The sequence below is a fragment of the Caretta caretta genome, chromosome 18, assembly GCF_965140235.1.
Source record: "Caretta caretta isolate rCarCar2 chromosome 18, rCarCar1.hap1, whole genome shotgun sequence".
Taxonomy (NCBI): Eukaryota; Metazoa; Chordata; order Testudines; family Cheloniidae; genus Caretta; species Caretta caretta.
The window spans coordinates 23688416-23700267 of record NC_134223.1 but is presented as its reverse complement, the minus strand read 5'-3'; the positions used below and the strand labels follow the sequence as shown (position 1 = coordinate 23700267).

General features: G+C 46.0%; 1 protein-coding gene across 1 annotated transcript; it reads left to right on the top strand.

Moving 5' to 3' along the window:
- Window positions 1–2924: 2924 nt before the first annotated feature.
- On the top strand, window positions 2925–11148 carry TNFRSF9 (TNF receptor superfamily member 9). The gene is made up of 8 exons (XM_048824670.2): window positions 2925–3350; window positions 3584–3742; window positions 3862–3984; window positions 5361–5498; window positions 6649–6715; window positions 6813–6931; window positions 7202–7336; window positions 8846–11148. Exons 2-8 carry the CDS (start codon window positions 3631–3633, stop codon window positions 8971–8973), a joined length of 822 nt encoding a protein of 273 aa, XP_048680627.1. The 5' UTR covers window positions 2925–3350; window positions 3584–3630; the 3' UTR covers window positions 8974–11148.
- The last annotated feature ends 704 nt before the right edge of the window (window positions 11149–11852 follow it).

The window sequence follows — 11852 nt, the reverse complement described above, 5'->3', positions numbered from 1 at the left end:
AACAACAAGGAGTCTGGTGGCACCTTAAAGACTAACAGATTATTTATTAAGCAGTAACAGCTAATTTAGACCCCATCATTTTGTATGTATAGTTGGGATTATGTTTTCCAATGTGCATTACTTTGCTTTTATCGATAATGAATTTCATTGGCCATATTCTTGGCCAGTCACCCACTTTTATGAGATCCCTTTGTAACTCTTCACAGTCAGCTTTAAACTGAACTATCTGCTCAATCTTGTATTTAGCTGTTACACTCTGAGTGCCTTTCCCAGACCTGAGGCTGAGTTCTGGGTAGCTCAAAAGATCGTCTCTCTCACCAACAGAAGTTGGTCCAATAAAAGATATTACCTCCCCCACCTTGTCTCTTAACTATTTTGAGTAATTTTGTATTGTCTGCTAACTTTGTCACCTAACTGTTTACCCCTTTCTCGAGATCATTTTTGAGTATGTTGAACAGCACTTGTCCCATTACAAATCTTTGGAGACCCCGCTATTTACCTCTCTCCATTCTGAAAACTGACCATTAATTCCTACCCTTTGTTTCCTATCTTTTAACCAGTTACTGGTCCATGAGAGGACCTTCTCTCTTATCCCATGACTGCATAATCTGCTTAAGAAACTTTGATGAGGGACCTTGTCAAAGGCTTTCCAAAAGTCAAAGTATACTATATCCAATGGATCATCCTTGTCCACATTATCCCTTTACAAAAGCCATTTTGGCTCTTCCCCAATCGTGATCCAAATTTGGGATTGGGGCTCTTGTCAGCGGGAGTGGGAGGGCAGAGATGGGACACTGGGAGGAGTGACAATGAGTTGAGTGGCAGGAAGAGCAGGAGGGTTTGGGGCAAAGGGTGCCTGTCAGCCTCACATTCTCCCTTCCTGTATGTGTGCTGGGATTTTGGGGGACCTTGCCATTATGGAGTGTTTGAGCTTCTCTCCCTGTCCTCTCATGTGATTAGGATCTGGGGAGATCCCTGCCTCTCTGGAGCTGTCTGAGTTCCTCTTCCTGCCCCACACCATGCAATAGTAAGGATCTGGGGAGCTGTGTCCCTCTTGGGGTCAGAGCCCCTTTCCCTGGTCCCCCATGTGATAATCAGGATCTGAGGGCCCATTTTGCTCTAAAGGGCTCTGAGGCCCTCTCCCTGTCCCCTTATGTGAGCTGGTATGTGGGGAAGCTCTGCCTCCAGGTAAGAATAGGCATGCTGGGAGCATGGACCAAGAACACATTGCTGAGACTGGAGTGAGTAGTTGAGAATGGGCATGCTCGATGCATATCACAGGTTCTCAAGCACTGGCATCGGGGAGTAGATATGATAGCACCACTGAGATAAGTGGAACAGCTCAAATTTTTCAGAGCTATAGTTTTGGGCTGCATTTATCTACCTGGAGTGTTCTTATTCAGCTGAGAACATCACATTGAGATGAATGAGCAACTTCACACCGCTATAAGCCTCCTATGCTGCAGATGGCTATGTAGAGCCCTTTCATCTCTCTGTACCTCAGTTTTTCCATCTGTACAATGGTGATAATGATGTTTCCCTCCTTGGTAAAATGCTTTGATACCTACTGATGAAAAGCGCTATGAAAGAGATAGGTATTAATTATTTTTATTATAATTACTGTTACCTGCCCACAGTAGTGTCCGAACTGCACACCTACATAATTACAACTGCCTAAATGACCACAATCTCCTATCAACGCTTCTCTTTCTTTTAAAAAAAACTAGAAATTCATTGACAAAAAATTTAACTAATGCTGAGTTAAGGTTGCCTGGTGGTATCTCATGCCCTTCCAGATCGTCGAGTTCAGCAGAACTCTACCTTAAAGTTTTGAAAATCAGAAAATACAAAGTTTAACACCCATTCAACTTTAATTCTGCCATCTCTGAGTGATGCTACAATATATTGATAATACACATACTCACAGGCTTGCCTGTACATTGTACAGGAGCTATCTACATCTGTCCTAACCTCAAACACTGAGCCTACTCCATTGAAAGATCACCACATCTAGTGCATTTTACAACACTTTCACCCTTACCTACAATGCCATCTAACACTATATTCACTTACCCTTCATTAAAATCACAGACAACACTCATCTCCCATCCAACTGCTGACAGTTCCCTGGCACAAAGACTTCTGTGCCCTGCTACTAACAACCTACACAACACACTTGAAGTAAGGCATACTGAATCTCTCAAGGTACACATGCACTTCTTTCCATTGATCACACAGACATGGATCAGGAAAGGGGCTCAAACACACATCCTCCCAGATCACTTCATATCACATTTACAACTAATCCTTCCACTAGTCAATACAACTATACCCTACTATAGCAAATGCAGCTGTCATGTATGCAGATGATTTCCAGGAGCTATTGCTAGCTCCAGGGAGGCAGAGATAAGGTTAGTGGGCACATACCTTAACTCTGCATTTCCTTGTTTTCAGAAGTTTGAGTTTTGCTGAACTTGATGTTGCAGAAGGCACATTACACCACCAGATTCCCTTAAAGCTGCATTAATGAATTTTTACATCAATGAATGATTTAATATGTGTTTAGGAACCTATCTTTAGGAACAGATTTTTTATAATATTGGCTGATATATGTAAACTCATCTGGGCAAGTACTTCAGAGCGTGGCAAGGTTGTAGATTTTAGTTAACCAAGGATGCCGCCTGTTCTCACTTATGTTTAGGGAAGCTTCATAGGGTCCCAGTGTATGGGAGGGCCAATTTGTCAATAGCAGAGACTGCCTTTTTTTAGTTTGTTTTGTACAGTACCTAGCACAATGGGGACTTGGTCTAAGACTGGGACTCCTAGGTGCTCTGATACTACAAATAATAGTAAGGTGAGATGAGATAAGCTGAAGCCAGAGGACATAATATTGGTGTCTGAGCCTCCTGCCATTGGGCCCTTCCTCTGCATAGCTGGGCTTCTCTGGGGATTTTGCAGAAAAAACACTGGTGCTGAGGCTGGTTCATCTGAAAATCCCCTGGGGCGGCCAGACTTCTACGCGTGCCGGAGTGACAGGAAGGGCGAGAGGAGCGCTTTGGGATCTGCGGGTGGACGGCGCAGAGCGGCTCTGAGCAGCGGTGATGCCCGGGAGAGAGGCGCAGTCGGGTGCCTCGCAAGACCCTCGCTAGGCCGGGGAGAGCGCAGAGCTCGCGAGTGGGCGGGTGCGACCCCGGCCTCGCGCTCCCAGGGGCGCGTGGGGGTTTCCCGCGAGCCGCCCCCTTCGGCCGGTGACTCAGCGCCCCGGGGGCGGTCACACAAGGGCCGCTCGGAGCCCGGCGCCGGCAGAGTCCGCGAGGCGCTCGGCCGGGAAGGAGTCGCCAGCTCCGCAGGTAAGGCCGTGGCCGTGGCCCGGAGGGGGCATGGGGCGCCTGGTCTGCGCGGCGGGCTCCATCCGGGCTCCCCTCAGGGGTGGCCGGGCGGCTCGGCGCTCGCCGGGGCTCTCCCCGGGGCTTCTCCCCAGGGACTCCCCTCAGGGGGTCTCCCGGGCGGCCTGGCCGGGGCCGGGGCCGGCCTGGCTCTGGCGCTCCCCAGCGGCGGCTCAGGCCGGTGTGTTGCCTTTCAGACGCAGCGAGACGCGCAGCCCCGCAGCAGCCTCTCTCCGCAGCGCCCATGGGCCGCGGCCACGCTCCTCTGGTGACGGCGGCGCTGCTGGCGCTGGGCCTGGCGCTGAGCCTGGGTCCGGCCGCAGCGACACCCGCGCTGCCCCAGCGCTGCCCGCCCGGTAAGTGCCCTGGGGCGCAGGGAGGGCGGCGGGAGGGCCGCTGGGGCCGGCCCCTGGGCGTGCCGCAGCGCCCCGGGTATCGCGGCTGGGGCCAGCCAATCTCTCTGGCTCCTTCGCAGGCACGTTCCTCAGCTGTGCGGACTGTGGGCAGAGCCCGGACGCGTGTCGCGCCTGCCCCGCGGGCACTTTCTCCGCCACGGCCAGTGCACTGGGGGCGTGCACCAGATGCCGCCGCTGTGAAGGTACAGTCCTGCCTTTCGTGTAGCCCGGCTCCCTAACCTGCTGCCCCCACAGGTCCGTCCAGTAGAGGGGCGGGCAAACGTCTTGGCCAGAGGGCCACCTCTGCCTATGGAAATTGAATGGCGGGCAGGGAATGCTCAGGAAATTGAGGTTGGGGTGTGGGCTCCAGCTGGGGATGCTGGCTCCAGGGTGGGGCCAGCAATGAGGAGTTCAGGGTGTGGGGTGAGGGCTCTGGGGATGAGGGGTTTGGGGTGTAAGAGGGTGCTCTGGACTGGGACTGAGCGCTTTGGGGGGCGGAAGGGGGATCAGGGCAGGGGGTTGGGGCCTGGGGGGGTGCAGGCTCCAGGCGATGCTTGCCTCAAGCAGCTCCCAGAAGCAGCAGCATGTTCTTTCTCCGCCTCCTACACACAGGTGCGTTCAGGCGGCTCTGCTGTGTGTGCCCCATCTCCAGGTGCTGCCCCTGCAACTCCCATTGGCCGTGGTTGCTGGCCAATGGGAGCTGCGGGGCGGCGCTTGGGCAGGGGCAGCCTGTGGAGCAGAGCCCCTTGGCTGCCCCTACGTGTAGGAGCTGGAGGGAGGACATGTCGCTGCTTCTGGGTGCTGTGTGGAGTGGCCCCTGAGCCCCAGCTGGAGTGCCGGAGTGGGGCAAGCCCCAGACTCCACTCTCCAGCAGGAGCTTGAGGGCCAGATTAAAATGGCCGGTGGGCCAGATGTGGCCCACAGGCCATAGTTTGCCCATCCCTGTTCTAGTAGATGTTTGAGCATAGCAGGGTGTAGCGTACACAGACATTGAGCTGTAAATGGAATTGTTTAGCCTTGGAAGCTAGGCTAAGCGCACTCTTGGTACATGATTAATAATGTCTGGATCCATGGGCCTTTTAAACAGTATATCTATGTAAGGTGTCCCTTCTGCTACCACCTCCTCCCCCATGCAAAGGTTCACTTGGAAATAAAATTGTGGAAAGGTAGATATGCCAACATACTCCAGCTCCTGTTTTGTGTGTGAGTCAGAAGTGCATGGCTGTATTTTTGTGACTATATTAAGTATGTAAGCAAAAATTTGGTACCTAGCTGTCACAAGGGCTTTGTAATAAGGCCCTCAGCTGGGCCCAGTTTGGATACCCCTGTATTACCAAAAAGGGGGAAAAAAAGTTAACTTTAAAAAGAAAATCAATTGCCAAAGTGAAAATCAGTTTGGTGCATCCATTGCACTTTTCTGGCCTGCACTCTTAGCTTGAATCCTCTGAAGCAAATAGGCAGGAGGTCCCTCTACTCATCACAGCTCCCTATTATGATGTTTTACTAGGATGGGCTTGTTTCTGACCCAGATGCTTTGAGGAGTGAGTGCCAGTATGGGATATCTGTTTTTGCTCTACAGGAAAATTCAAATATAAAAGGGAGTGTTCTCCAACAGTGGATGCAGAATGTGCATGTAACAATGGGCATCGCTGTTTTGGAAAAGACTGTTCTAAATGTGTAGAAAACTGTGGAGTAGGTGAAGAGCCTCTTGAAGAAGGTAAGGCTGCCTTTGTCCCATTACTTTATGCCAAACTCTTAGGTGCTAATAATAGTAGAAAAGACCATGTGACTGTTTGCAGAACTGAGGCCTTATTGTATTATTTGCTGGTCCACTAGCTCAGTAAAACTCCATTAACATAGGTAGGGCCCTACCAAATTCACAGTCCATTTTGGTCAATTTCATGGTCATAGGATTTTAAAAATCATAAATTTCATGATTTCAGCTATTTAAATCTGAAATTTCAGAGTGTTGTAACTGTAGGGGTCCTGACCAAAAATGGAGGGGGGTGTGTGTGTATGGGGGCGGGCCATCGCAAGGTTATTGTAGGGTTGGGGGTATGTGCTGCTGCTGGAGAGTGGCAGCTGCTGGCTGGGAGCTTAGCACTGAAGGCACAGCCGCTGCCAACAGCAGCGCAGAAGTAAGGATGGCACGGTATGGCATTGCCACCCTTACTTCTGCACTGCTGCTGGCAGGTGCACTACCTTCAGAGCTGGGTGCCCAGCCAACAGGTGCCGCTCTCAAGGCAGCACAGAAGTGAAGGTGGTAATACCATGACCTCCCTAAAATAACCTTGTGACAACCCTCAACTCCCTTTTAGGTTACGACCCCCAGTTTAAGAAAGGCTGGTCTCCCCTGTGAAATCTGTATAGTATAGGGTAAAAGTACACAAAAGACCAGATTTCATGGTGGGAGACCAGATTTCACGGTTCATGACGCATTTTTCATGGCTGTGAATTTGGTAGGGCCAGAAACATAGGCCTTGGTCCTTTAGAATACGAGTGACAAAGAAAAGATACTTGCAGAACTCTGGAATAGCAAGAATAGAGACATTCTGGCCTTGGGGCACAGTTCATAGGATGCTAGTTGACTCTTCAGTATCTTGAAATACATTAACAGAATTAGTTCTGTCAGTTCTTTCAGTTCAGGGACCTCAATCAACTTGTTTACAATGAAAGCCACTTATGAAAATATTTACTTTAGTTAATATAAGAACTTTACCTATCCTCACATTTTTGTTTATACAAGCCATTGATGATGAAAATTGATATATAAATGCAACATTATTTTTGCTCAGCTGTACAATAATGTCTCTTGTACCATTTTAAACGTCAATTTATATAATTGGTAACATTTGTATTTGTCAAAGGTTGCCAAAAGTGTCCCAATGGGACATTTAACAATCAGACCAATGGTCCCTGCAGACAATGGACAAAGTAAGTACTTTTTTTTTAAAAAATAAGTGATTATAGCTTTGAGGTCTGCGTTTAATTCATTTTCATACATTCTTTTTTTTTTTTAAACATATTTAAGATGCCTTCCAGATAAGGTCCTGGTGAATGGGACTAATAGGAGTGATGTGGTTTGCGGACAAGCTTCAGAAACTATGACTCCAGCCACCATTTCCATCATAGTCCCTATCCATGTACAAGGTGAGTTATTGCATAATAATTCCCCACTAGAGTGAAATAGTTACAACTTGTCTTGGAATTAGCTAAACTATAGTTCTCATGCTTATAACTGAACTTAAGGGTCCTTTTATTTGTCTCCAGTCTCACAGATTGGTACAGCAGCAGCAACTCTAAGCAGTAGAAGCAAAAAGAAAAGTAGCTCTAGTTGTTCAGGGACAAATAATCCAGCTGCTTCCATTGCAGGGGAGCTTTGCTCTGCAATCATTTTTAAGGAATGTTTTTGCTTCTTAGGGAAGGATCTTCAGGTGGTCACCATCGGCATCGCTGTTACTGGGGCTGTGGTAGTGTGCATAATGTTTCTGCTACCTTTGTATGTGTGCCTCAACATCTGCGACAAAAAGAAACTACCTGCTATGTTCAAGAAAAGTAAGACATGCTACCTACAATCTTCCTTTTCCTAGTGTGGGCAAGCAGGCAAGAATCCAGGTTTAAGAGTTTCCTTAAAAAGTAGCAGCATAGTTGAACTTAAATGTGTTCTTTGAAAGTCACTACACTGTGAAAAGAAAACCAGGTTTTAGATTTTTATTTAAAAAAAAAAAAAGCAGGCTATTGGGAAGAAATTGGCTTTAGAAATGTTACAAAGGAGGTCTCCCGGGGCCCTTTGGGATTTGGGAGTGACTGGAGCTGGGTGAGTAATTTATTTTTTGGAGTCAGCCAGCAAATTAAAAATCAGAAAAAAAAATTGGTTCAGTTCAGAAAATGTTCAGAATTTGTATGCAAATTGAAAGAGTCTATTTTGGATCATCTGTTTCATTTCAGTCAGAAAATCGTGTGTGTCCATCCATGTTTGTCCCCTTTTAACCTTTATCCCAGTGATTTAGTGCACTTGCCTGGGATGGAGGAGAACCACATTTGAATCCACGCTGTGGAGCAATGACTCAGACTCACATCTCCTCCCTTCCAAATGAGCATCTGAAGCACCAGGCTATAGGCTATTCTGTGTGTTGCTCTCAATCTCTCCTGTTGAAGTTGTTCCACTACGTATTAACTACTTAAATATTCATTGGGCCAAAGAGAAAGTGAAAATGACTTTATAGCCTGGTGATTAAGGCACTCACTTGGGAGGCAGGCTATGAAAACTAGAATCTTCTCTCTTCATGATGCAAAGTGGTCTGTCAGGTGCCCTAACCACTGGGCAAAAGGTTAGGAGGAGGACATACAGACACACATGGGTTTCTGAAGCTGGTCCTGAAAATGTTTATATTTTCTGTCCATTCAAATTGTAAGCTCTTTGGAGTGGAGAACCTGGGTACACTGTTACCATGTTGGCACTAAACTAAACTATATATATATATATATATAGTGTATGTGTGTATATGTGTACATGTACACACACACTTTGAAGTATCAGCTGAAAATAAAATCCGATATTTCAACCATGAGACGTTCATGGGCTGGGTAGGAAAAGTAGAATTAAGCATGTACATGTTCTGTTGTAGTCAAACAGCAGTTGACTGTGTGTGTATATTTAAATCTCTGCTGGTTATTTCCATTAGTAGAAATTTCATTAAAGAAATTATGAGTAAAATCAACCCTTGAACTGATAGGGTTTCATATATGGATTAGAATAAATCCACACATTTGGTGCCAATAGTGGTATTTCAATCTACAGGGGAAAGCAATATTGTTCTCTGAAGTCTGGAGATTCCATGCCGCCAGCTCTCCTCACCTCAATGAGAGCCTCCTGTGCATTGGAGAAAGCAAAGCACAATAGACTAACTTACCAGGAAATATCTTTGGAGAAAAAGGCAATTTCAGGGCAAATAACTGAATAATTCTGAAGAACTTGTTAACACTATGCAGTCCCTGCTGAGGGAAAATGAAATATGAGTGATTAAAAAATGCAATTCAAGTTAATCATCTCTTTCTGTTTAGTGAATGTAACACCTGAGCAATCGACTCAGGAGGAGGATGCCTGCAGCTGCCGCTTTCCAGAGGAAGAACAAGGAGACTGTGATGACTGTAGCAAATCCAAACTATTCAAGGATTCCTTGGTGAATTAGAAACTGGACTTTCTAAGGAAGCCAATTGTGGTTTCCTTTCAGAGCACAGGACAGGAGCCTGGTTACATAATGGGGGTAAGGGGGGGAGGGGAAGCAGAAGCAGGTTAAGTGAATTTTAAAACTTATGGACTGAACAATGCAGTCGGTGGTGGATGAAGCAGGTCTTTCTCAGTACATCACTGTCCTACAGACAGAAGAGTTGGTCTCTATATTTTTAAAAATAAAAACTAAAAAAACAAACATAAAGCCACACACCTTTTTAAAAATTAGCCCTTGCCAACATCTCTAATTCTAATTAAACTCTCTGGGCAGCATCTTTAAAATGAAAGCAAACTTGCTAACTTTTTTTCATATGCTGAGAATATTATTTCTAAAATATTATGATTTGCTCTAAAGACTAAAAAGCATCAATAATACAGGAACCACAAGCCAAACTGCTCTTCTGTTACCTCTAGTAGATGTCTATGCTATAGCTTACTTATTAAAGTTTGGGAGTGAGAATAATGTTCCTGAAGTTACAGACTAAACACTGACTACAGCTAGGTACGGTGCAGGCAGCCAGTGTACAAGCTTCCACAACTTTGCTCTTTCCAATACATTTCATGTCTGGAACTATAGACCCTCCTAATTTGTGCTCAGCTATCACACTGATGGGTGTGGTATAAAAATCTAGACTGATACTATTTCAACTCCCAGAAGCCCTCACGCCCTGGGAATGAACTTCTATATCCTGCCCTACAGAATGCTTTCCTATTCCAGTTTAGTTAGAAGTTAAAAGGAATATGGTAAGTCAGGGTTGTCAAATGTCTCAGAACACCTTTTCTGTGCTTTCCAAATAGCTGTTATATTGATTGGCTTTGTAGGTGGCGTGGATACACCGGCGGGGGGGGGACAAACTACGGCCCAGGGGCCGCATCCAGCCCTTGAACTCCTGCCGGGGAGCAGGGTCCAGGACTTGCCCCAGTCCGTGGCTTGCCCTGCTCCGCGCGGCTCCTAGAAGCAGCAGCATGTCCCCCTTCCAGCTCCTACACATAGGGGAAGCCAAGAGACTCCGCATGCTGCCCCCACCCCAAGTACTGCCCCCGCAGCTCCCATTGGCCGGGAATTACGGCCACGGGCGGCACCTGCGGAGGGGGCAGTGTGCAGAGCTGTCTAGCTGCACATCCGTGTAGAAGCTGGAGGGAGGACATGCCGCTGCTTCTGGAAGCTGTTTGAGGTAAGTGCCACCTGGAGCCTGTACCCCTGTCACCCTCCCACGCCCCAACCCTCTGCCCCAGCCCTGATCTCCCTCCTGTCCTCCGAACCCCTTGGTCCCAGCCTCACCCCAGAGCCCGCCCCCCACAGCCCCATCTCACATACTGAACTCATTGCTGGACCCACCACAGACCCCGAGCCAGAGCCCTCACCCCCTCCCATACCCCAACCCCCAAATTTGTGAGCATTCATGGCCTACTATACAATTTCCATACCCAGATGTGGTCCTTAGGCCAAAAAGTTTGCCCGCCCCTGGGATACACTGTGACAGGTTATTAATTTGATCTGTGAGTAGTGCAACTGGACTGCTTCATCCTTTTGATCTTAGAATATTACCCTCTGATTTTTGGATATGTTAAATACAGTACATATATTGCAGGTACAGTACATGTAAAATATAACTTACTATGTTGCTAATTTCATAGGTAGAACTATGATGTTGGAAATATTTTCGTGGCAGAAAGTGTATCTGCCTTGATCAGTCACTATTGCTTTTAATTTGAATAAGAATGTGTATGTTTGAGTCATGGCATTGGCAGTGATAATTGTACCCTTTTACAGCACCATAAATGTATATTATATTTTTTCATTAAATGTTATTCAAAAATATAATGAAAGTCAACTAAATCAACATGTCATGTAAAGACTGGTTTTGGTGGGTTTGTTTTTTAAACTAGGCAAGATACATTCCTTCTGGCAGATGAATGAGAGCCCAGTCACTCCCTCCATGCAAGAGAAGCCTTATGTAGCAGTAATTTTTCACCAAACCCACACTCGCTGGTTTTGATTAAATTTATATATAATTGATTACAAAGCAAAATGTACGAAAAGAAGAGTCTGGAACTGAAGCCTTGCCTGAAAATTTACATATTTACATATATTTAAATAAGATTTTTTTAAAAAAATAAAACTTTTCCTATATTTTTTTCTCCTCTCAATTAATGTGTTGACAAACAAAAGTCATATTTGCAAGTTTTAAGATGTAATGGCCAAGGAGTGGAAAAAAACTACCACCCTATTTATAAATGAATGTGTGGCTCTTGTAAGAAGTTCGGAATGTCACAGATTACCCTGTGATCAGTTTCTAATCTAGAACCTCAGCAGTGGTGTTTTCCCTGAAAACACTTGCACCCCAACAGTTGGAGTTTCACTCTTGGACACACAGAACTCTATGCATATCTTCAGGTACTTGAAATTCTTATTCCCTTTCCTTTCCTGCACACACACTACAGTACTTTTTCCAAGCTGTTTATTGATTGATTTTTGGAGACAAGGTGTGTGGGGTAATATCTCTTATTGGACCAACTTCGATTGGTGAGAGAATCTTTTGTGCTCACATAGAACTCTTCTCCACGTATGATTGATTTAATGACATTTACTTCTCACACCTGATTTGTGTCCTCTGTGTTATGCTGAGCATTTAAGCTCCATATAAAATTCCATTGAACTGAAATATAAAGTCCTTGGGGCACATCCTCAACTAGTAAATTGACTCAACAGGGCTTGACAGTTTAGGGGGCAGATTCTAGTAGAAAGTGTTTCTAAGAATAAACATTTGTAGAAATTACTTTGTGACATAAGTATTCTGCCAGTAAATTAAAGGCTAGTATGTGGGGCATTTAGTT

Coding starts and splice junctions, on each gene's coding strand:
- TNFRSF9 (XM_048824670.2), top strand. CDS start 3,631: ATGGGCCGCGGCCACGCTCCTCTGGTGACGGCGGCGCTGCTGGCGCTG. Junction 3,743..3,861: donor GCCCCAGCGCTGCCCGCCCG/GTAAGTGCCCTG, acceptor GCTCCTTCGCAG/GCACGTTCCTCAGCTGTGCG. Junction 7,337..8,845: donor ACCTGCTATGTTCAAGAAAA/GTAAGACATGCT, acceptor CTTTCTGTTTAG/TGAATGTAACACCTGAGCAA.